Genomic DNA, 24,131 nt, shown 5'->3' on the forward strand with positions numbered 1-24,131 from the left:
GCGCGGCGTCTCCCGGGGCGCGGGTACTGGCGGCCGTTGGGTCCCGGCAGCGACACGCGGAGAGGTGGCCGCGGAGACGCCCGCCTAGGTAGTCGGGCTCCGGCTCCGGCCCGGCCCCGCCCCGCGGCGGTGGTGTGTGCAGAGGCCGGCGGTCAGGAGCGCCGCCGAGGCTCGGGCGAACCGGCCCGTGCGCGCGGCCCTGCGGGCGAGGAGGGCGGGGGACGCCTCGGCACGGGTCCGCTTGGCCCGCAGCGACACTTAGTAAGACGGGGAGCCCCGCGGACGGCCCTGGCTTGTGGGGTGTGGCTGGGGCCACCTGAGTAGGTAGGTTTGTGTTTTAAGGATTGGTTGTTACTGGAGACTGGAAAATTTTAAAAAACCAGCTTCCCAGCTTCTGTAGAAAAACCAGACCCCCGTGTGTCACCAGTCACTTAGAACTGCTCCCTCGGGGCAGACGGTCATTCACCTGACCCACTTGTTTCCATTTTGTTTTCCCGGCGGGTTCATGCAGGCGTCTGCGGCTGCAACGCCTGCCTTAGAGAGTGCTCGGTCTCAAACTGAAAAGTGGACAGAAAGCCCCAATCAGCATCTTAATCCTTTCAGAATGCCAAGCTGTTAAAAGTCTCTTCCTCAACGAGCTAGTTTGTTACCATCTTGATAGTAACAGTAGCCGAGTTCACCCAGCGCTTTGCAGCGCACACGTCCTTCTATGCAGCGGTTCATTTTAACCATCCTAGAGCACCTGGGAGAAATAGTCTGGTTAATCCCCACGTGTGTGTGTGGGGGGGGGGGGGGAGGTAAGGAAACATTCTCCACAATGTCATTACTTAGCCGAGGCCAACAAGTAATAAATCTAGAGTTAAGCACAAGTCACCTGGCTTTTCCAGCCAGTGCATTTGTCTGGTAAATGGAACACAGGAGTTGAGGACTCAGGAAAAATTACAAACAGCCATGAGGATGTCCTTAGCATGCAGATGGCAGTTGACTCCAAAAGCTGAAGACAGCCTGTTGGGAAAGGGTTAGAGGCTCCAGACAGAGCGTGGACCTGCGTCAGCCAGGGCAGCAGGGGTTAAACCAAAGCAGCACGGTGTCGTGGAGCCAAGGGGAAGATGTTCCCAGGGCAAAAAGACAGTGTCAAATGCCACCTAACAGTCAAATAGGAAAAGGGATAAAAGCTGTTCTATGCATTTAGCCACAATGAGACCAATTGGTGACCTTATGAAGAACAGTTTGTCTGCAGCAGCGAGGTGGAGGCTACATGCAAGTGGAGGTGATAAGGGGGTGGAGCTGGGAGCTAGAGTGGGGGCCAGGTGGAGGTGACAGGGACTCCTGAGCAGCTAGAGCTGCTGAAAGGGAGCCAGGGGGGAGAAAGAATGAAGTAGGAGTCTAGAAGAGGGGGGGGAGTGGTGTCGGGAGCACAGGGGAGGTCTGATGCGAGAGGTGGGAGGTGTTCTCACTTTGGATGTGGGACAGACCTTTTTCATTGTAAGGGGGGGGGGCAGGAAGATGTGTTGCAATTGAAGGTAACTTCACCTGTTTACTGGAATGAAAGTGAAAGAATTCTCTGCTATTTCCACTGTGAATAAGGAAAAGAAAACTATTAAAAATGAGGAGGTGCCTGACCTGTGGTGGCTCAGTGGGTAAAAGCATCAACTTGGAACACTGAGATTGCCAGTTCAAAACCCTGGGCTTCCCTGGTCAAGGCACATATGGGAGTTGATGCTTTCTGCTCCTCCCTCCCTTCTCTCTCTCTCTCTCTTTCTCTCTCTGACTCCTCTCTCTAAAATTAATAAATAAAATCTAAAAATAAAAATAAAAATGAGGAGGTGAGAAAGCTCAGATTTAAGCAGTGTGGAAAAGATCAGAAATAGGTTGTTCCGTGGAAAAACCTCATGATTAATATAACTAGAAAGCACAACAGTGGTAGAGGGCTCATTTGAATGTGGAGGCCGTGAATTTATCCTCGATAGACCTAAAACCAGGTGGAGACTTTGAAATAGTGTGATCACTTTTTATTTCATAAATATTCATGGTGCACCTTTATATACTGGTTCTGCCCTAGTGCCATAGTAACAGTCCTACTCTAAATCAGTATCTCCAGGACACACTTCTCCCCTGAATTTTAGACATTTGTTCTTAGATATCACACCTCATATGTACATGCTTAAAACTGAATTTGTGGTCTTCATCCCCAAACCCGTACCTCTGTAGTAGCTTGAACAAGGACAGATTGGTATTGCTTAGACTACCTACCTCCAAGACTTATGATAACCCGCAGTAATGAAAACTGTGGTGTTAATATAAAGACAGATGAGTAGATCCATGGAACAGAATAAAGAGTTCAGAAATTGGCCCATGAGTATTTTTATATATGGGTAACTTACTTTTGACAAAAGGATAAGGAAAATAGGAGAAAAAAATAGTCTTTAACAAATGATGCTGGAGAAAATTGAATATCCATATATTTAAAAAGAATCAACATGTGTTCAAAAATTAACTTGGTTTTCTAACTGTGAAACCTAAAACCATAGAACTCCAAGATCAGAATTGAGATTTCTTTTTTTTTTTGGAATAACTACCAAAACACAATCCATAAAAGAATAAACTAGATCATCAAAATTAAAAACTTTGAAACATCGTTGTAGACGTCCTTCAATATGTGAATGGATAAACTGGTACATCTTTTTTTTTTTTTTTTTTTTTTTAAGATTTTATTTATCATTTTAGAGAAGGGGGGAGAGAGAGGAGGGGGAGGAGCAGGAAGCATCAACTTCCATATGTGCCTTGACTGGGCAAGCCCAGGGTTTCAAACCGGCCACCTCAGCATTCCAGGTCGATGCTTTATCCACTGCGCCACCACAAGTCAGGCCATCTTTTAAGTGGAATATTATTCAGTGATGAAAGAAATGAGCTCTCAAGCCACTAGAAGACATGGATGAACCTTAAATGCATGTTGCTAAGTGAAATAAATCAGTCTGAAAAGGCTGCACAGGGTGATTCCGAAAGGCAAGACTGTAGAGGTAGTAAAAACTTCCGAGGAGCTAAGGGTCTGTGAGGGAGGGATCATGGGGCTTTCCTAGGGCTGTGAAACTTCTTTGTGATATTGTGATGATGCCTATAGGTCATGCATTAGTCAAAACCCATAGAAGGACCACACCAAGAGTGAACCCTCATGTAAACTGTGGACTGGAGTGGCTAAGACAGGTGTGGCCAACAGTTTTTGCCCCCAGGCCAGATTAGAAAGATAACTTTTCACAGGCCGGAGGAAATATTAAATTTAAAATATGTTAAATACAAACACGATTCATTTAAGTAAACAAAATTTTATTGTTATTTGTTTATGAATAAATGTGAGTGAAAAAATTTTTAATATACATTATTTTAATAAAAATATATTTTAATAAAAATATAATTACATACCATATAAATATCCAAACTGTATTGCAAATAATCAAAACAATATTTAATTAATAGAATGAGCTTGAAGGGGTTAGATCACAAATAAAACAATTACTTTGTTTTACAAACAGCCTGGACACGTTTTCAGTTATCAACTGCAGCTATTGTCTATGTGCTAGAATGCCACTTGATTCAGCACACCTAACCACAAAAATAATGAATTGTTTGACCTTGGGTGCACTCTGGCAAACTCCACCTAAATGAATGTGGGTTTCACATCTCCGCTAAATGTCAAACAGTTCATATCAAGTACAGATGAGTACAAAAATTCTAAATCTTTATAATGGAATTTTTAAAAAAAACAAGTATCGCGAATCCATTTGACCAATTATTGGAAGTTAACCCTAGATTAGTCACACACAGAATTCTTTTCTGTGTATCACTATCTTCTTAAATATCTCGATTTCCAATAATCAAAGATGCTTCCGCTTCTGAGTAGCTGAGATTTTTTTTTTTTTTTTTTTTTTTTTGTATTTTTCCGAAGCTGGAAACAGGGAGAGACAGACTCCTGCATGTGCCCGACCGGGATCCACCCAGCACACCCACCAGGGGCCACGCTCTGCCCACCAGGGGGCGATGCTCTGCCCCTCCGGGGCCTCGCTCTGCCACGACCAGAGCCACTCTAGCGCCTAGGGCAGCGGCCAAGGAGCCATTGGGCCATCCTTGCTCCAATGGAGCCTTGGCTGCAGGAGGGGAAGAGAGAGACAGAGAGGAAGGAGGGGGGGTGGAGAAGCAAATGGGCGCTTCTCCTATGTGCCCTGGCCGGGAATCGAACCCGGGTCCCCCGCACACCAGGCCGCCGCTCTACCGCTGAGCCAACCGGCCAGGGCCTGAGTAGCTGAGATTTTAAAGTAGCGGAGAATATTAAAAATTTAGTCACAGGCAACATAAACTCATTACGCGGGTTGGATGCGGGCCGGATGTTGGCCATGCCTGGGCTAAGATATATTGGTGTTGGTTACCAGTTGTGCCCACGGTGCCACACTAGTGCAGGACGCTAAGAGGAGAAGCTCCAAGGGGAATGGCCAAGGATATGTGGGAATCCTGCTTTCTGCTCAGTTTTCTGCAAATGTAAGACTCAAAAAATAGTCTTATTAATTTAAAAGATATTTGTACTGTTGAGAGAATGAAAAGACAGCCCAAACTGGGAGAAAATCTTTGCTTTATCCCATATAATAATGGACTTGTAAATATATATAAACTGTATGTTCTTTGTGAGTCAGCCCCAGTTAGAGCTCTTGCCCCAGCCACACCAGGCTCTGCCTGCTCTGCAGTCACCTCACAGCACTGCTCAAAGGTTAAAAGAGATACTCTGGCCTGACTAGGCAGTGGCGCAGTGGATAGAGCATCAGACTGGGATGCGGAGCACTCAGGTTCGAAACCCTGAGGTTGCCAGCTTGAGCGCGGGCTCACCAGCTTGAGCATGGGGTGGCTGACTTGAGCATGGGGATCATAGACATGACCCATGGTCACTGGCTTGAGCCCAAGGTCGCTGGCTGAGCAAAGGGTCACTTGCTCTGTTGTAGCCCCAGTCAAGGCACATATGAGAAAGCAATCAATGAACAACTAAGGTACCGCACAAAGAACTGATGCTTCTCATCTTTCTCCCTTCCTGTCTGTCTGTCCCTATCTCTGTCTCTGTCACACACACACAAAGATACTATGTATAAAGTACTTGCAACAGTTCTTGGCAGGTGCTTGATAAGTGTTACTCACTGTTCTTAGGGACTCAGCTTTGACATCCCTATTCTGTGTGTGATCTTCCCAAGACTCAGTCTGTGCAGGAAACGTGCTCCCACAGCACCCTGATGTCTCTCGCTCACTGTCAGGTCATTGTCCTAGTCCATCTGCCTCTGGCACCTGGCACAGCACATAATGCCCCCCCCCACATGCTCACAAATCTCCCGTTACTGCTCTGTTGTACAAATTTGCAGCTGCTTCTCCTTATTTCCACCAGGATTTAAAATTCTTCTGTCAATTCCATCTTCAAAACAAAACACTAATCCTCAACTGTGTACTCCTCCATGTTGGTCCTGTGTTCTCTCTTCATCACCAGGACTTGTAAAAACTTGTGTATCATGAAAGCTACATGTAGCTGATGTGTTTTGAACACTTGAGTGCCAGGTACCAGCGTTTTTTTAGTCCTAAAATACACGTAACAAAACGTAACCATTTTAGCCAATTTTAAGTGTGCAGTGTGGTTAGGTACATTGGCATTGTGCGGCCATCATCACCAGCCACAGTACATTCTTCATCCTGCAAGACTGAAACTGTCCCTGCTAAACAGTAACTCTGTATCTGTCTCCTGACCCACCTGACCCACGGCCAGCACCCACCATCTGCTTTCTGTCTCTGTGATCCTGACCACTCTGGGGACATCATGGAAGTGGGATCACACAGTGCTTAGCCTTCTTCATTGCTTATTTCACTCAGCATAGTGTCCTTGGCGTTCGTCCATGTTGTAGCATGTGTCGGTATTGTCTCCCTTTTTAAGGCAGACTAATGTATACAATGTATTCCATTTCATGAGTGGACACGTTTGCTTATCCATCCATCTATACATCAGTGGACGTTTGGGTTGCTTCCCCCTTCAGCTGTTGTGAATAATGCTGCTGTGAACATGGATGTGCACACATCTATAGTGGCTTTATTCAGCCTGACCAGGCGGTGGCGCAGTGGATAGAGAGCTGGACTGGGATGCGGAAGACCCAGGTTCGAGACCCCGAGGTCGCCAGCTTGAGCCCAATGTCACTGGCTCAAGCAACGGGTTACTTGGTCTGCTGAAGGCCCGCGGTCAAGGCACATTAAAAAAAAAAAATTAGTATAGTGGCTTTATTCAGAACCGTCCCAAAATGGGAACAACCTATATTTTACTGCTGGTGAGTGGATGAGCACATAGGTCCATCCACACCATAGAATTAACTACACTGATAGAAAACATGGTGGATCTCAGAATCATCATGCTAAGTGAAAGACACCAGACTCAAAAGACACCATGGGGTACGAGTGCATCTGCGGGACAATCTGGAAAAGGCAGACTGATGGTAACAAAGCATCGCTGGTGGTCTGGGGGGAAGGCTCGACCGCAAAGGGGCTAACTGCTTAGGAGCCAAACTCCTGTGGTTGTGGTTACACCTTGTGTTCACTTGTCAAAAACTCTTAGAACCGTACGCCGGAAGGAGGACTTCTGCTGTCTGTAAATTGTAAAAAGTGAATGAGGTGGGAAACAAACTAAGAGACACAGCTGAACGCTACGGCCCCGGTCCCAGCTCTGCCTGCCTAGTCCCTGCGGTGCGGCCCCGAGGTGGGTGAATGTTGTTCTCGCGTATGTTCTGTGTTCTTGTTCTTGCTGTGCATTAGGATCAAGGAAACAGTTTTTTGTGTGTGGACATTCACCAATGATGTAACATGGTGTGTATCTTCAGGTAACTTGACTTACTCCTCTTACTGTGTTTCTGAGTTTTATTCGTGTGGCTCTGTTTTCATCCATTTTCACTTCCTGTCTCAGCCAGGGCACTAGAGCAAAGTACCATAGACAGGAACTTCTCGGTTCTGGAGGCTGGACGTCTGCGATCAGGGTGGCGGTCAGTTCGGTTTCCAGGAGGGCCGCTTCCTGGCCCACAGCCGGTCACTGTCCCCCACAGCAGACAGGGCGCTCTGGTCTCCTGTGCTTAGCAGAGCACGAATCTCATCCTGGGGCCCCACCTCATGGCCTCATCTAACCCCACTCACCTCCACACCCCGTCCCACTGGGCCAGGGCTTCTATACGTGACCATTCAGGAACTCAAACAGTCAGTCCATTGCACTTTATAACAGTCTGTTGGGGTTAAATTGTTTGCTCCATTCGTTGGAGGGTTTGTGAGGTTCGTTGCTGAGCTGTGCTCGGGTGTGGACACTGCATGCTCCTTCCTCCCACACACCTGCAACGGCATCTGGAAGCTGGGCTGCTGCCTTGGAGGACATGCACGCTGCAGTGGTCGCAGCAGGCCCAGGAGCACCCCCGCAGGCTCAGACCTGTGCTTCTTTGCAGGCCCCACCATGTCTGGGCCCCAGACTCCAGAGCCAGCCCTCAGTGTGCAGAGAGACTCTCCCACGGGCACGAGGGATGAGGACACTACCAACGGGACCCAGCACTCCCATCGCATGCTCAACTTCAGTGACGCGCTGCTGTCCATCATCGCCACTGTCATGGTCCGTGTGGGGGCCCCACTCAGAGCCTGCCCCCACCCAGAGCCGCTCACACGGGACCCCAGCCTTGCCCTCCCAGGCAGCTTTCTGGTGGATTCCGGCCCACCTCTCTATCCTGGGCTCCCCCAACCCCTCAGGCAGCTGGAGACGGTGGGGGCGCAGCCCACCACTGGCCCGAGTCCCCAACACCGTGACATCCTGAGGAGCAGTCACTGCCCAGCTCAAGAAACATCCTTCAGTTCCTTTTGTGTCTTTGTTGGTAGATCCTGCCTGTGACCCACACGGAGATCTCCCCGGAACAGGTACCTGGGCACAGTCAGCAGCATCTGGTGTGAAGGGAGGGTCCACGAGCCCAAATCTAGGCTCCACTCAAGGTGCCTGGCCAGGCGCGATGCTGGTCAGCCTCAACCCTGACCTGCAAACAGAAGCAGTGTCCTCGTGGGGACCCTTAAGGACAGGCTGAGAGATAAGGCATCTGTCCTCTGCAGTGGTGCTGGGCACAGGGCTCAGCGGCTGATGGCCTGCTGGGTGCCCAGAGACAGGAGGTTTTCATCAGAGGTGAAGGGGAATAGTGTTACTTCTAAAGCAGTTTCTGTGAGTAGCCGACTTGGAATGTTTCTGTCCTGTGAGGTAAATAGCGACACAGAAGCTGGACAGGATTTCAGAAGATGTTGGAAAATCCCTAGGGGTGCCTCCTTGATGTGACTGGGCATCCTCACAGCAGAGGGGTGAGGACGGGCACAGCTGTGGTCCAGTACCGACCAGCACACTTGGCCTGTATGCCGTTGGGGAGTCACAGGGGCTTTTTCATCTGTGGGAAGGTGGTAATGTCTCTCATCGGGTGCTGGTGAGAGTTAACGAGAAACGTGGGTGGAGTCTGCCATGGATAGCTCACCCAGCACAGAGACAGGGCCAGGGCCGACCCTCTGTGCCTGAGCTGCCCCAACAAAGGGGTACTGTGTAACGTTCAGGAAAGCCCTGACTCCCCTGGGGGCTGCAGGCATCATGAGTGCAGCCGCCTGACGCCTGACTGGGACGCTCTTCTGTTTCAGCAGTTTGACAAAAGTATACAGAGACTTCTAGCAACCAGGATTGCCGTCTACCTGATGACGTTTCTCATCGTGACCGTGGCCTGGGCAGCACACACAAGGTACGGACTCGGGCTGGGGCTTTACCGCTGCTGGGTCAGCGCGGCAGCTACGTGCTCACAGCACCGACCCGGTCCCGTTCTTGGGGTCATCGAGCTGTCCCTCACTTCCTGGGCTGAGCCCCAAGGGCGTCGGGTCAGTGGGCTGCCTCTCCTCACCCCTCACCCAGCCTCTGCTTCGTTCTCTGCACACAGCAGTGACGGCCTGGACAGTGAAAGGGGTGACGAGCTTGTGGGCCCAGGTGGGGCCTGTTGCCGCCTCAAGACTGCACAGAGCCCTGGCTGGATAGCTCAGTCGGTTACAGCGCCGTCCTGATAAAGCTGTGGGTTTGCTCCCTGGTCAGGGCACATACAGGAACAGATCAATGTTTCCCTCTCTTCCTCTCCCCCTCCCTTCCTTCTCTCTCTAAAATCAGTAAAATAACAAGACTGCGCCGAGCAGGGGACAGTATGTGAGCCTATGCCCTCTGCTCTGGCCAGGACCCGTGCCCTGGGGACTGAGCTTTCTCTCAGGGAGGAAAAGCCTCCGTAGGACTGAGGGGAAAGGGTTCCGGAACCCCAGAGGACCAGAGCCCCAGTGGGGCTTCCAGGGATAGCGTTGGGGTGGGGCTGTCTCTGGAAAGGAAATGCTCTCCCCAGGCGAGGATGCTGGGTGTGAGGCCTTTAGTCATTGGCATTGCATTAAAAGTGTCACAATGTTTTCAGAAAAATACTCTTTCTGGAGTGGGGACAGGCTTAGAGGACAGCTTTTCTCTTCTACCTTTCTTGTTTAAAGCAAGGTGGGAGTCTGTGGGCCAGAGCTGCCCTCTTAACCTGCTGGTGGCCAAGCAGGCTCCGTTCTGCCCTGGTTCATCTGGGCCGCGCCCTGCTCCTGGAGCTCTGGCCTCAGACCAGCACAGACCTCGGAGGTCCTGCCCTGAGTGCTCTCTCCTGAGGCCTCCTCGGCCTCTGGGGGCTGCAGACCACCAGGTGGGGGGGACACCCCGCTGAGCCCAGTCCAGGAGAAGGCACGTCTTCAGAGGAGTCAGAGCCCTGAGGAGACCCCCTGGAGAGGCAGCACAAGGACTGCAGCGGGGCCTCAGGAACAGGTGTTTGTTTCTAGCTGCTGAACTGACCCTGGAGAGCCCTGCTGCACCTGGCCCACTTCAGGTTTTTGTTCACGGCCCTGCACGAACGACATGAAGCCGTGTCTGCTAAACAGACTGTTCCAGCAGGTTGTGTTTGATGTCCTGAAAGGGTTTCCACTTTTAAAAGTGGTCTTGGGCCTGACCAGGCAGTGGCACAGTGGATAGAGCATCAGACTGGAATGCGGAAGACCCAGGTTCGAGACCCCGAGGTCGCCAGCTTGAGCGCGGGCTCATCTGGTTTGAGCAAAAGTTCACCAGCTTGGACCCAAGGTCGCTGGCTTGAGCAAGGGGTTACTCGGTCTGCTGAAGGCCCACGGTCAAGGCACATGTGAGAAAGCAATCAATGAACAACTAAGGTGTCGCAATGGCAACAAAAAACTGATGATTGATGCTTCTCATCTCTCTCTGTTCCTGTCTGTCTGTCCCTGTCTATCCCTCTCTCTGACTCTCTCTCTGTCCCTGTAAAATAAATAAATTATAAAAAAAAAAGTGGTCTTGGGACACCGAGGCCAGAAGCTCAAACCCACTGGAGGCTGGAGCTCATCCTTTCCAGGATTCTGGTCTCCTGGGGGCTGGGCCTCCCTCTGCAGCTGCAGGAGCCCCCTAGCCCTGCATGGTCAGCCTGCCACAAGCTGCGAGGACCTTGACTCCCAGAGCTACCGAGCATGTCCGTTCATTTCCACACCCTGTTCTGTTCGGGCAGAGCTGTGAATGGGAAGAAAGAGGAATCTTGTGGAAATGTTGCCGTAGCCGTTTCCAGGGCACTTAGGTTTTCTTCTGCATGTTTTCAGTATTTTCCAACCTTCGTACATTGGGCAGTACTTTAGATTTGGTTTAAAGTGACATACCATAAGGATTTAACCAGAAAATACAGAGAGTGTATTTGATGCTGTTGGAACCATGTTATTGATGGCGTGTCTCTTCCTGTTTTCTCAAATTGTTTAGATTGTTCCAGGTTGTTGGGAAAATTGATGATACCCTCGCCTTGCTCAACCTGGTGAGTTTCCTTCCAGTTTGGGGAAATGATTATATGCACAGATCACTCCTTCAAGGAGGAGTGAAAGCAGGCTCTTGGCTTTTTGCTGCCCTGTCCATGGCCAGTTTCAAGTGACCTTCCCCCAAGACTCCACTGAAATGAGCTCATACGCTCTGTGTGGGGTGGGCAAAGGGGGTGGGGGCACAACCAGCCTGGAGTGACCCCCTCGCCATTCCTCCGTCCCTTCCTAACTCTCCCTGACTCCATCCGTCCTGCTTATCAGGCCTGCATGATGACCATCACGTTCCTACCGTTCACGGTGAGTACTGGCCATTTTCTAGGCCTCGCTGAGCCCCCCACCCCTGCCCCGAGGCACAGCCTGCCCTCCACTGGGCGAGAGGACTCGGAACATCAGGCCAGCAGGGTGGTGCAGGGCAAGGAGGAGAGAAGGTTTGGGGGAGCTGGCAGTTAGGGCTGCCAGGGGGAGGGGGTACCTGGGTTTGCAGGTCGGGGGAGGGGGGAGGCTCCCAGGAGTCCTCACAAGCCTGCAGTGGCAGAGGTTTACCTGAGCCTCCCAGGGCTGACAAGGGGCATCCCCGGTACCCCCTCGGCTCCCCGCCCACCCAGCTGTGGCCCCGACATACCCCTTGTGAAGCAGCTCCCCACTCACGCCTGCCCACTCGCTGAACTGACAGCAGTGGACCAAGTGTGCAGGGCTGTGAGTCCCAGAGTGGGGCCTGGCAGTATCTCAGGTGATGGTGTTTCAGCTTTAAAGGAAAAGCTGATGGGCTTTCTCTTTGGGAGGAGGTGCCCCCAGGGCCCCGGCTCCTCCGACCCAGGATAGCCCAGGTGCAGGGGGTTCTGAGGGCTTCGAGCTCTGGGCCCTGCGGAACCTGGTTTTATGCTTTTTTGGCTGCAGTTTTCCTTAATGGTGACCTTCCCCGAGGTGCCTCTGGGCATCTTCCTGTTCTGCATGTGTGTGATCACCATTGGGGCCGTGCAGGTAGACTGTCCTTGCATGCCTTCCCCTCCCCACAGACGTGTCCTCATGGAGCAGGGTGCCTGGGTGGGGTGTGCCTGGGGTGGGAGCCGTGCACACGGGGCGCCTGCCACGGGCGCACTGAGAACTCACTGAGACTGGGCCCGGGCCTGGGCCCCGGGGCAATGTGGGAAGAGAGTAAAGAGGGGTTGCCTGAGTTTTCGGAGGGCAGGCAGAGCAGTCAGGCCCCCGCGTGCAGCCGAGCAGGGGCTCCTGTCCTGTCCGCACCCCAGCACTCCCCGCTGTGAGGCTCACAGCAGCCCGCTCTTCCACAGGCACTGATCGTGGTGTATGCATTCCACTTCCCCCACCTCCTGGACCCCCAGATCAGGTGCTCCGCCCACCGGGGCCTCTACCGGCAGCACATCCTGCACATCGTCCTCCGGGGCCCAGCGCTGTGCTTCCTAGCGGCCGGCTTCTCCCTGTTCTTCTACCCGGCGGTGAGTGGGGGGTGTACCCCTGTGAGGACGAGGGAGAGGGCCCACGTTGGTGTTGCATGTCCCCATGAGGACGAGGACGAGGGAGAGGGCCCACGTTGGTGTTGCATGTCCCCATGAGGACGAGGACGAGGGAGAGGGCCCACGTTGGTGTTGCATGTCCCCATGAGGACGAGGACGAGGGAGAGGGCCCACGTTGGTGTTGCATGTCCCCATGAGGACAAGGATGAGGGAGAGGGCCCACGTTGGTGTTGCATGTCCTTGGAGCTACACACACGAGGCTTCTGTGCCGGGCACCCTTCTCTCGGCACGTGTCCTCCAGGCCCACCGTGTGGCAACGCAGTGAATCTCCTTCCTCTCATCCCGATAATCCACAGCATGCTTGTCCAGCCCTCCATCCGCAGACGCTCGGGCTGCTGTGGACAAGGGAGGGCAGGAGTCTGAGAGCCTGCGTCCCCTCTGGGTAAACACAGTGGGGCTGCTGGGTCCCATGGCGGCTCTGGGCAACCTTGTGAGGAAGTTCCACCTGTTTCCCACAGCGGCTGCACCTTCTCACATTCCCACCGTCCGTGCACGGGGTTCCCGGGTCCTCTCCTCGCCAGCAGGTTCTGTTTTCCTGACAGGAACCGTCCTGGTGGGTGCGAGGTGATCGCTGGCTGTGGCTTTGACACCTTTCCCTGAGGGGAGTGGTGCAGAGCGTCCTCAGGGCTCCTGGGCTGTGGGGCTCCTCCCCAGCCGTTGTCCTGGGATCCTGTCTGTTGTAGACACGACCCTTTGCGGACGTGGGTGGCAGGCACTCTCCTGGTAAAGCTCTCTGATGCACAGCTGCCTGCCTGGGTGAGGTGTGACTCACCTGTGCTGCTTCTGTTGCTGGTGCTGCCCTCCCTCTGGTGTGGCCCTGACACCTGCTGTGTCTCGCGCAGTCCTACCTGCTGATGGCGACGGTCATCTTCCTCCCCTACGTCAGCAAGGCCGCCGGCTGGTGCAGAGACAGACTCGTGGGTAGGTGCCAGGTGCTGCTTCCAGAGCCCTCCTCACAGGCCAGGCATCCCCGTGGGTCCCCCTGCCCTGGTCTGCATGTTCCTGGCCCTTGGGGAAGAGGGCAGCATTGTCCATTTTCAAGGCCTCACTGAGCCCCCCGCCCCTGCCCCGAGGCCCAGCTTCTCCTTCCTGAATGTCCACAGGCCGCCAGGCGCCCGAGGCCCACAGCGTGGAGTTCTTCACTTTCGACCTGCAGGAGCCTCTCAGCAAGGAGCGGGTCGAGGCCTTCAGCGACGGGGTCTATGCCATCGTGGCCACACTCCTCATCCTGGACATCTGGTGAGGTCCACACGCAGCCTCCCCGGCTTGTCCTCAAGAGCATCTCGGGTCCCCTGGCACCATCCTCCCCAGGAAGGAATCCCATCCTGGGCAGGGCTCCATGCCAGCAGCCCCACCCCGGCCCTCAGCCGAATCCTCCGTCCAGCTCTCCTGGTCCACCTCTGCCCTGCTTGCTTCTGAGCTTCTCTCTTCCTGCCAGTCCCTCGTTGGCCTCTTAGTCCTTGGGTGATCATGTCCTTATTGTGTCACCATGTCAGCGACCCTGACTTCATGCTCACATCTGACAGTCTAATGTCTTCAGTCTCCTAATGGTCTCCTGGTAACTTTTCTACTGTAATTTGTGAATTTTTAAAATTGGTAGCAAGTGTCCACTGCTAGCAATCCCTGAGACCTAGAATTAAGCTTCTGGAATGATCTGTTGCTAGCTTGGGTCCCCACTGTGAGCGGTGTTGAGGACTGACTGTGCTTGTGGACCAGGGGCTGGGGACCTGCTCTCCACTCTCCACCCAGAGCCCCAGCCGCCCTCCCTCTGGCTGAGGAACTTGTGGAGTCCTCAGGCGACTTCCCTGGGCTGTGTCTGCTGCTCCCTCCTTCAGCCTGGAGCTCCAGCTCTCTCTCCACACACACACATGCAGCACCCTTCTGGGGACAGTGTCTCAGGCACCTTGCCCCTAGGAGGGGAGAAGCCCAAGGCTGATACACCTTGGAATTGCTCCTTATTGTATTGTCAGCAGGTCTGCCCAATGGACAGGCCGCTGCTGGAGGGTGGACAGACCTCGTAGTGCCCACCATGGAGGCCGTATGGGCTGGGGGCCAGTGCTGCTCAGCAGCCCTGGGGTCCAGCAGGCAGTGGCCAATTAGGGCAAACAGGATGCAGGTAAGCTTGAACTTCAGATGAATGACACAGTTGTTTGCTGTACTGAGTATATGTAAACGTGATAATGAAAACTTGGTGTTCCCAGAAGTCTACGCCATTCACCTGAAGTTCAAGTGCGTGGGAGGTGGGAGCAGCAGCCGGGTCAGGGTGGGGCGCTGAGACTGCTACAGGTGCCTCTGCTCACATTCTCAGTGAGGACAACATCCCGGACGCCAAGGACGTGGAGGAGAGGTTCCACGGCAGCCTGGTGGCCGCGCTGAGTGTGTACGGGCCACAGTTCCTGGCCTATTTTGGCTCCTTCGCCACGGTGGGCCTGCTCTGGTTTGCCCACCACTCGCTGTTCCTGCACGTGCGCAAGGCCACGCAGTCCATGGGGCTGCTCAACACGCTCTCGCTCGCCTTCGTGGGCGGCCTCCCACTGGCCTACCAGCAGACCTCGGCCTTCGCCCGGCGGCCCCACGACGAGCTGGAGCGCGTGCGGGTCAGCTGCGCCATCATCTTCTTCGCCAGCATCTTCCAGTTTGCCATGTGGACGGTGGCCCTGCTGCACGAGGCGGAGACGCTGCAGCCCTCCGCGCGGTTCGGGGGCCGGGAGCACGCCTTCATGTTTGCCAAGCTTGCGCTGTACCCGTGCGCCAGCCTGCTGGCCTTCACCTCCACCTGCTTCCTGAGCGGGTTCAGCACAGCCATCTTCCACCTCATGCAAATTGCCGTGCCCTTCGCCTTCCTGCTGCTGCGGCTCCTCGTGCGCCTGGCCCTGGCCCTGCTGCGGGCCCTGCGAGGCCTGGCCCGGCCCACACGGGGCACCGGGGAGGACCCTCAGGCCCCACTGCTCGCAGCCCCCTGCTAGCGCCAGCCCCGACCTCCTCCCCTGTGCTGTCACACGTGCCCACCTCTGTCCTAGGCCCACACGGCTGACAGTCGAGTGGTTCTGGGAGCTGGGGCCCAGTCCGGACCCCTCAGCCCTGCTGGGTGGGGCAGGGGGACACACCGTGGCCCCAGGTCCCGACACCAGGCAGCCCCTCCTGGGACCTGGCTTGGCCCAGCCTGGCCCACCCTCCCCATGTACACTGGTCCTTACACACAGACAGGAGCAAGGCTGTATTTGTGGCAGACATAAGTTACGGTCGCAGGTAGTGTGGATTATGCATGAGGGCACACAGACTCCTCTGAGCACAGATGCACTTAAATACAGGTCACCCTAACCACAATTTACAGCTTCTACAGACGGCTTCCACAGCAGGGCTAGTGGAGCAGGGACCAGTTCACCACAGACAGGGCAGGGGAACACACTCTGGGGGCACACGAGACAACAGGCAGTCAGTGCGGTTTTGGCAGAAGCTGGGAGGCACAGGGCCGGTGGAGCCGATCTGAGGTTGAAGCTAAGGCAAAGCCACTGGGGGTGCTGGGCCAGCCCTGCGAGGGGCAGCAGTGTGGGGGCGGCGTGGGTCTGCGGGCCTCCATTTCCTAGGTGGACTGTTCCATTTCCCCCTGTGGTCTGAGGCATGGCTCCAGAGGTCATGGAACTCGGGGCTGCAGGCAGCCTGCCCAGCCATGCTCCACCTGTCAGGTCCTCTGTGGAAGAGGACTGAGACCACAGAAGTCCTGTCTGCTCAGCAGACCCTGGGAATGATCATGTTGACTGTTGATGAACAAGACAAAGTACTGAGTCGTCCTTGATTAAAGCTGCTTCTCCACGCCTTCCACTGTAAACTTTTCTTGGGTCCAGGTCAGCTCAGTTCTGGTCCCTTGCAGGCACTTCTGCATGTCCTCCTCCCCGCCTTTAGGCATCACACACTATCCTCAGGACGGTGGCTGAGTCTGCCTGGCCTCAGGGCCCTCCTGTGCAGGGCTGTCCCTTCACCCCTGGGACACAGGCTTGCAGTGATGAGGCCAGAGGAGCTGGTGGCAGGTAGGTGTCCATGTCTATGCTGGGCACACCCAGGACCCATGGAGCCAGCTGCACCCGCCATAGGAACACCCAGAGACCTCTCAGGGGACTCGGATGAGACCCAGGGCTGACAGCTCAAAGGGCTCATTGGTGGCTTGGGAAAGGGGCATGCCTGCCTCCATAGTGGGGGCCTGGGCCCCAGGACGCAAGAGGATTGGCTAGCCAGAACTCCTGTCCACCTCAGGTCACTGGTTGAGAGGCAGGAGTATGGGGAGGAACGCCTTGAGGTCAGGGCTACAGGCATGTTCATCCACTGCTGGCCGCTGCTATAGGATGGGTACAGACCACTCTGGGGCCTTCCTCTACTTAGAGTCCCCCTCGGAGGTAGGCACCCCATCTGCTCGGGAATCCTTGGTCCCAGCCTTCTTGGGCTTCTGCTTGGCCTTCCTGAGCATGTGGACCTGTCCCAGGGCAGGTGAGGTCAGAGGGCAGGGACCCAGATTGCCTGGCACCATCTCAGCCCATTTTACAGAAGGGCAAGGAGCAGGGCCACAAGACTGGCTTGTGAGGTAGGTGCTCCAGCCTCCTCACTGCCCAGCAGACATCCCCCCTTTGTGGCCCCAGGGAGCTCGTTTCCAGAGAGAGGCAGGTTCTCAAAGGGCTGGCCAGGGATCAGGGAACTGACCACACAGAAGGAGGGACACGGCTATACAGGCTCCTTCCACAGCTGTAGGCTGCCAATGCCAAGCCCACCTTGCCACCAGCTCTCAGTCTGGCCTGGCACATCCCACGACTCACCTTTGGGCCCACGGCCGAGATGATCATGTGGCCAGGTGCCTGGACCCAGGGCTCACCGTCCACCTGCACAGGTGTGGCCTTGAGAAGAGTGACTCGGAAGTAGGCGCCCTGCGCAATGCGGATGCCGGAGCGCAGCCCACCCTGTACCTGGCCCTGGTTGGGGAGAGGGCGGGAGGGAGGGCTCAGCGGGCACAGCATCACACGAGGGCCCACCCACCTGCCCACACTTACCATGTGCATGACGCCTGTCACCCCCACCACCTCCAACAGCCCATCGTCCATTCGTGGCTTCTCGAACCTTGAGTCACTCTCAGAACCCCACAGGTCAGCCCCTGAGCCCCAGCTGTGCCGAAAGGGAGGGGTGCACAGGTTAGAATGCAGGCTACACCGAGTCCCCCCAGAGCCAGAACCAGGCAGGAGCTGAGGCTGCAGCTAGGGCAGAGCCCCCGAGAGCCCCACCCACTGGCACCTGGGGATGTTGATGAAGATGAGGCCCTCGATGCTGGGCAGCTCCACCTCCTGCTGCTCCACCTGCAGCCGGATCTCCTTGTGCAGGCTGCGCGAGTGGTTCATCTTCTGCAGCCCCACCCGCACATACACTCCTTTGTTGTGGAACCTGCAGGAGGATACACCTACTAGAACAAAGTGGGGGCCCTGCCCTGCCCAAATCAGCCCCAGCTGCCAGCACCTCTCCACCAATTCCTGCAAGTGAGTCCCCAGGAAGTCCTCTGTCACTGGGGGCCAGCCCCTGCTCTGCCCTAGAACCGTCTTAACTTCTTCAATCCTATGGTACCTGCTCGTGAACTTGCTGGGCTCCTCCTCCCGAGCCTGGTGGAAGTCGAGGCTTAGCTCTGCGTCGATGCCAATCCCACAGTAGTTGCTCATCTGCACAATCTGGGGACAAGACGCATTCTCCCGTGGCCTTATAAGCCCCCACCATGGGGCTCCCCACTTCCCCCAAGCTGGGTCCAGCCTCCTCGTCTCCAACCCAACTCCACTACTGTTGTCAGAGCTACCTCTGCTGGGTGACAGCACGCCTGGTAGCCACCGGCATCCAGGAGAAAGCAGGGCCCGTGGTCCAGGCCAGGCACCCAGCCAGCCAGCCCTGGCCATCACCCAGCCATCGCTGCTCTTAGCCTCAACTTTCCTTTCCACAGAGGGGGTGGTACTGCACCTCCGCCAAGGTAGAGAGTCACCTGCAGGGGCCCCAGGGCCACCACGCCCTCCCCCAGGCACACTGTACTTTGGGGGGCTCCAGGTCTGCCATGCTGCTTTCTGTACCGCTGGCCTTGTGAGCGTCCAGCAGGATGGTCCAGCGGTCCACGAGCACAGCCTCAGCCTCATCCACCGACACCAGCACTGAGAACGGGTCCTCTCCACTGTAGCCCGCCCCCCAGCGGAGGACCCGGCCAAGGTCGTTCCCTGGGGCAGAGGTGAGACCCAGGCTGACTGTCCACACCCAACCCCCACTCCAGGCCTCCACCAAGACTTGGGGCAGGAAGGCGTGAACTCCAAGACCCGCCTCCCGACTCGCTGGCTGACCCTACCTGTGCCTAGGGGCAGGATGGCAACAGAAGGCTCTGGGCAGGCCAGCTGGTGCCGCATCTCCTCCAGGGCGGCAAGCACCCAGCCCACAGTGCCATCCCCACCACACACCAGCACCCGGAAGCAGGGCACCTGGGAGAACACGTGGAACCTAGTGAGAGGGACAGAAACTGTTGGCCACCAGCCCCGGCCACTCGGGCAAATGGGGGCAGGAGGTCGAGACCCAGCGGCAGAATGGGACCACAGCTCATCTCCACTTAAGACAGCCTCTGAGGGCTCCAACACCGAAGTCCAGTCTGTTCCCACCAGCCTGTCAACCCTCACAGGGCTTGCCAGGCTGCGAGCCAGTAGTGGGGTCCCCACCAGACTCACCCGGGAAGAGGACCCCCGTTGGTCAGCTCAAAGACCTGGTGAGGGTTCAGCAGCTTCCGGAAACTGCAGAGCAGGTCACGGCCCTTGAGGCCTCCACTCTTGGGGTTCACAAACACGAGGATGGGGCAGCAGTCTGGAGGCAGCTTCGTGTGCTGTCAGAAGGGGACCAAGTTATGCATGCATCTCCCCACCACACTGCCTGGGCAGTGACTGTCCCCAACCCTGAACCCACCTGGCCTGAGCCAACTTGAGGCAGTCCCCTCCTAAGAATGAACACAGCCTGACCTGTGGTGGCGCAGTGGATAAAGCGTCAACCTGGAAACACTGAGGTTGCCGGTTCAAAACCCTGGCTTGCCTGGTCAAGGCACATATGGGAGTTGATGCTTCCTGCTCCTCCCCCTTTTCTCTCTCTCTCTCTCTCTCTCTCTCTCTCTCTTCTCTCTCCCCCCCTCCTCTCTAAAAAAAAATGAATAAATTAAAAAAAATTAAAAAAAAAAAAAGAATGCACACAGAAGGCCCAGGGAGCCCTACAACATCCCCAGTACATCACTGACCTCTAGGGATACCCCTCAAGGCAGAGGGGGCACCCACAGGCCTGTGGGCAATGGGGCCAAACAAAATGAGGCCAGCAGCCTGGAGCTCTGAGCAGACAGGCCAAGGCAGAGCTGCTGACACACATCCCCAAGACCTCACACACTGCCTCATCCATGTGGCCACAGCCAAGGCTGGACCCCACTGGCCCCTCTAAGAGCCACCTGGCACACAGCCTGGGAGAACACAGCTCTCCTTCACAGGGCCCCTGCCCACACACATGGCAACCAAGAGCAGCCCAGTTCACAGGGAGGCCACACACCTTCCCTCAAGCTCAGAACTAAGCTCCATCCCCCCAAACCCCAAAACACAGTGCCCAAGAGACAGTGGGCAGGAGACTGGGACCCCACAAGTGAGGACAAGGCAGAGGGGGGACTGGGGTTCCTACAACGAGGTTGTTGGTCAACAGGAGACATACAGGCTGGGCACAGACACAGTGGCCATGGTCTGACATGTGACCACTAGGCAGAGCTGCCTGCAGGTACCACTCACCTGCTCACCCAAGGCAGGCAACTGCCACGAGGGAGAAAATACATGCCAGCATCACCTGTCCAGCTCTGCCCCCAGGGCCAGCTGACAGGGCCTTGACATGTGGGCTATATCCTCCTCTGTTAGGCCACCCTATACTGAACCAGGTCGGAGTGCAGAGGGGCAGCAGGGGACCTGCAGGCATTGCCCACCTGGTCACAGACCCTGAGCTCATTCTACTGTCATTCTGCTTCCCCTGGACAGGAACAGAGCAGCCACAGACAACTGGGGACCCTAGGGTCTGCAGGGCTGAGGACCAGAGGCTCTAGGAAACACAGAGCACAAGGCAGGGTCCAGGGTGCTCGCCTGTCACCCTCCCTCAACTCGTGTTGTGCCTATGGTGGAGCCCACTCTCGCCTTGGTCTGGGCGCCGGGCACCCCCTTGTTCAGGCAGTGCAAAGTGTTCAGGATGGCATCTGGTCAGAGATGGCTGCTGGCTGAGATGGCCAAGGGTGTGAGCTGGGGTCCTACGCCCTGCTGGGCACAGGTGCAGACCAGGCCCAGTGACCCCAGAGGGCAAGAGCCGGTAGGGAGTCCCTGTGGTCCGTGCAGACCTCTCAGTCGTGTGAACAGGGTTAGAACTTGGGTTAGCAAATGCCTGAGTGTTAGACGACACCAGCCACAAAGCCACGTCCCACCCAGGCCCCAGCTCCCACTCACCAGGACATCTGGGAGCACCAGGGCAGTCAGCGGCCGGCCCTGCAGGGCTGTGTCCCTGATCACCATGTACAGCCGTTCAGCCTCTGCGAAGCAAGCCACATCCAGCACCAGGGCACCTGTGGTGGGTGGACAGTGAGCTCGGCCACCCAGAGCATCCACGTCGTACGGGCCACCACCCCTGGGGGAGCTTCGTGACCCTCGTGGAGAGAGGACGTGGTGGGTGGACAGTGACTCGGCCCACCCCAGAGCATCCACGTGGTACGGGCCACCACCCCTGGGGGAGCCGTCGTGACCCTCGTGGAGAGAGGACGTGGTGGGTGGACAGTGAGCTCGGCCCACCCCAGAGCATCCACGTGGTACGGGCCACCACCCCTGGGGGAGCTTCGTGACCCTCGTGGAGAGAGGACGTGGTGGGTGGACAGTGAGCTCGGCCCACCCCAGAGCATCCACGTGGTACGGGCCACCACCCCTGGGGGAGCCGTCGTGACCCTCGTGGAGAGAGGACGTGGTGGGTGGACAGTGAGCTCGGCCCACCCCAGAGCATCCACGTGGTACGGGCCACCACCCCTGGGGGGGCCTTCGTGACCTCGTGGAGAGAGGACGTGGTGGGTGGACAGTGAGCTCGGCCCACCCCAGAGCATCCACGTGGTACGGGCCACCACCCCTGGGGGAGCCGTCCTGACCCTCGTGGAGAGAGGACGTGGTGGGTGGACAGTGAGCTCGGCCTACCCCAGAGCATCCACGTGGTACGGGCCACCACCCCTGGGGGAGCTTCGTGACCCTCGTGGAGAGAGGACGTGGTGGGTGGACAGTGACTCGGCCCACCCCAGAGCATCCACGTGGTACGGGCCACCACCCCTGGGGGAGCTTCGTGACCTCGTGGAGAGAGGACGTGGTGGGTGGACAGTGAGCTCGGCCCACCCCAGAGCATCCACGTGGTACGGGCCACCACCCCTGGGGGAGCCTTCGTAACCCTCGTGGAGAGAGGACGTGGTGGGTGGACAGTGACTCGGCCCACCCCAGAGCATCCACGTGGTACGGGCCACCACCCCTGGGGGAGCTTCGTGACCTCGTGGAGAGAGGACGTGGTGGGTGGACAGTGAGCTCGGCCCACCCCAGAGCATCCACGTGGTACGGGCCACCACCCCTGGGGGAGCTTCGTGACCCTCGTGGAGAGAGGACGTGGTGGGTGGGTATGAGTGAGGCCGCCAAGACACGGGATGGAGCAGCCAGGCACACGCTCGTGCCCCAGCCTGCCCACAAGAACGGGGGACTGACTGGTCAACTGCTGAGGACCCACCACAGGGACATGGGCTCAGGAAGCTGTTCTCCTGCTTCTGGTAGATTTTGGGTTTTTCCTGATAAAGATGTGAACCCAGGTCAGATGGTTAACATGCTCTGGCTTCAGTCATGGTCTAGCCACAGCACTGCAGCCACAGGCCAGCAGACAAAACACACTTCCCTCACACGTGGTTCCCCGAGAGAAAAGTCAGGGTAACCCAGGTGCGGGTTCACAGGGAGGCAACAAGGACAGGGCTCTATCCTCTAACTGAGGGGAGTGGCCTCTGCCCTAACCTGACTGCGGGTGGGGCAGCTCACCTTGGGAGGAGTAGACGTGATTCACAGATACCAGGCCACCTGCAAAGACAGGCTACAGTCAGGGTGACCTGGGCCCCCAGCCGTCACCAGGCCCCCGTACCCCAGGGCTGTCCAAACTAGCTCGGCAAGCCCCCAGCCGCTCTGTTCCGGGGATATTTCACACGCAGCAGGGCCAGCGACCCCAGAAAGGGCCACCCCAACCCTAGGCACAGCCCCCTGCAGAGCCATCCCCTAGGGCCCAGAGCAGAGAAGGCATAGACTAGACCTCACCCCTGCAGAGCCATCCCCTAGGGCCCAGAGCAGAGAAGGCATAGACTAGACCTCACCCCTGCAGAGCCATCCCCTAGGGCCCAGAGCAGAGGAGGCAGAGACGAGACCTCAGAAAGCTCAGAAGCCCCTCAGAGGAGGTTTTGCAGGCCCTAGAGACCCCCCTGGCTGGAGAACCAGCTGGGCAAAGGTTGTGGTAGTGATGGGAGAGCAGGAGGACCCGGCCTCGTCCAGCAGCCCCCACGGTCTATTTCAGGACTCCTGCCCTGTCCCCAGTGGCTAGTAGCCAGTAGCCCCAGACCAGTACAGGTAGTCGCACCTTTGGTAGCTACAGCCTCGTCCAGTAGACTCCCATACTCCTGAGGGGACAGGCCAGGAGGCAGGCCACCAACAAACAGGGAGACGTGGGGAGCCACAGCCCTGACCTCATCCACGTAGAAGCGCGTCTGACTCATCTGCCGCAGGGACGTCTGTAGGGAGGGGAAGGGGCAGCACCAAGCGGAGCACAGGGCAGCCCTCCGGGCCAGGCCTCTCCCCCCACACCCAGAGGGGGCCGTGGAGGACTCCCAGAGAGAGGAGAGGATGAAAGAGACAGGCTTCCTCCCTCTATTCCCCACAGGAAACTTGAGTGGTCTGTGGCCCAAAAACCCATCTTCCAGGAATGGGTGACCTGTCAGGAAGTAGACGGACCTGCCAGGCCGGAGAGGGAGGCACTGCCGACCAGAATGGTCAGATGCCCACCAGGGTGGCCCTGGGGACTCCCTCAATGAGGTAGAGGTCATGGCCAAAGGCCAGCAGCTCCCGGGGCCAGTGTCCACACCCACTGACCTGCCGGATGTCCCGGAGCCGGTTGAGCAAAAGCTCTTCATCTACGAGCACCGTCTGCTGGACTGCAGGGTGAGGGGCACAGCCATCAGCACCGGGTGCTGTGCCCACCTCTGCAGACACCTGCCCCAACACCCCAGAGCACCATGGGGCAGACCAGCCAGGGCATCAGCTGCAGGCCACCCTCTTACCTTGCCTGCTGCCCATGAGTACCTCCACCAACTGAAAGCTCTCGACACCCTCGGCCTGTGGGGGGCAGAGTCGGGGGTAGTAAGCTTGGACCAGACCCCACCTCCCCAGGACAACAGCTGGGACATCCTCCCAGGGCCCACTGGGTGGCAGGACCAGGGCAGGCCCCGGGGTACGCACCTGGCGCCCCAGCATGGGGAGGACCTGGAGCACCACCGTCCGCACAGTGCTCTCTGGAGTCACAAGGATGGACACGTAGGCCACACCCACCCTGCAGGGGACAAGCCCAGGAGCT

The 24,131-nt window shown here is 56.6% G+C and overlaps 2 protein-coding genes across 6 annotated transcripts in view; one reads left to right on the top strand and one right to left on the bottom strand.

Moving 5' to 3' along the window:
• TMEM175 (transmembrane protein 175) lies at positions 1-16,273 on the top strand. Of its 5 annotated transcripts, XM_066385344.1 has the most exons (12): positions 1-261; positions 6,623-6,763; positions 7,491-7,651; positions 7,912-7,950; positions 8,701-8,798; positions 10,868-10,919; positions 11,182-11,217; positions 11,818-11,901; positions 12,213-12,377; positions 13,298-13,376; positions 13,559-13,694; positions 14,764-16,273. In XM_066385344.1, exons 3-12 carry the CDS (start codon positions 7,499-7,501, stop codon positions 15,419-15,421), a joined length of 1,500 nt encoding a protein of 499 aa, XP_066241441.1. In that variant the 5' UTR covers positions 1-261; positions 6,623-6,763; positions 7,491-7,498; the 3' UTR covers positions 15,422-16,273. The 5 variants fall into 5 exon arrangements, with proteins under 5 accessions (XP_066241441.1, XP_066241443.1, XP_066241442.1 ...); XM_066385346.1 differs by lacking the exon at positions 6,623-6,763 and having other exon boundaries at positions 12,264-12,377; XM_066385345.1 differs by lacking the exon at positions 6,623-6,763 and having other exon boundaries at positions 2-261; positions 8,704-8,798.
• DGKQ (diacylglycerol kinase theta) overlaps positions 15,658-24,131 on the bottom strand; it is a 13,893-nt gene continuing 5,419 nt past the window's right edge. The window contains exons 10-23 of the mRNA XM_066385342.1: positions 24,017-24,107; positions 23,839-23,893; positions 23,651-23,712; positions 23,142-23,292; positions 22,556-22,594; positions 20,957-21,072; positions 19,178-19,329; positions 18,808-18,956; positions 18,504-18,682; positions 18,054-18,154; positions 17,730-17,876; positions 17,492-17,603; positions 17,261-17,413; positions 15,658-16,923 (exon numbers count right to left, since the gene is read on the bottom strand). Of these exons, the coding sequence (XP_066241439.1) occupies positions 16,825-16,923; positions 17,261-17,413; positions 17,492-17,603; positions 17,730-17,876; positions 18,054-18,154; positions 18,504-18,682; positions 18,808-18,956; positions 19,178-19,329; positions 20,957-21,072; positions 22,556-22,594; positions 23,142-23,292; positions 23,651-23,712; positions 23,839-23,893; positions 24,017-24,107 (1,606 nt within the window). The 3' untranslated portion in view covers positions 15,658-16,824. The remainder of the gene's footprint in view (positions 16,924-17,260; positions 17,414-17,491; positions 17,604-17,729; positions 17,877-18,053; positions 18,155-18,503; positions 18,683-18,807; positions 18,957-19,177; positions 19,330-20,956; positions 21,073-22,555; positions 22,595-23,141; positions 23,293-23,650; positions 23,713-23,838; positions 23,894-24,016; positions 24,108-24,131) is intronic.

Source organism: Saccopteryx leptura, chromosome 5 (genome assembly GCF_036850995.1).
Source record: "Saccopteryx leptura isolate mSacLep1 chromosome 5, mSacLep1_pri_phased_curated, whole genome shotgun sequence".
Taxonomy (NCBI): Eukaryota; Metazoa; Chordata; class Mammalia; order Chiroptera; family Emballonuridae; genus Saccopteryx; species Saccopteryx leptura.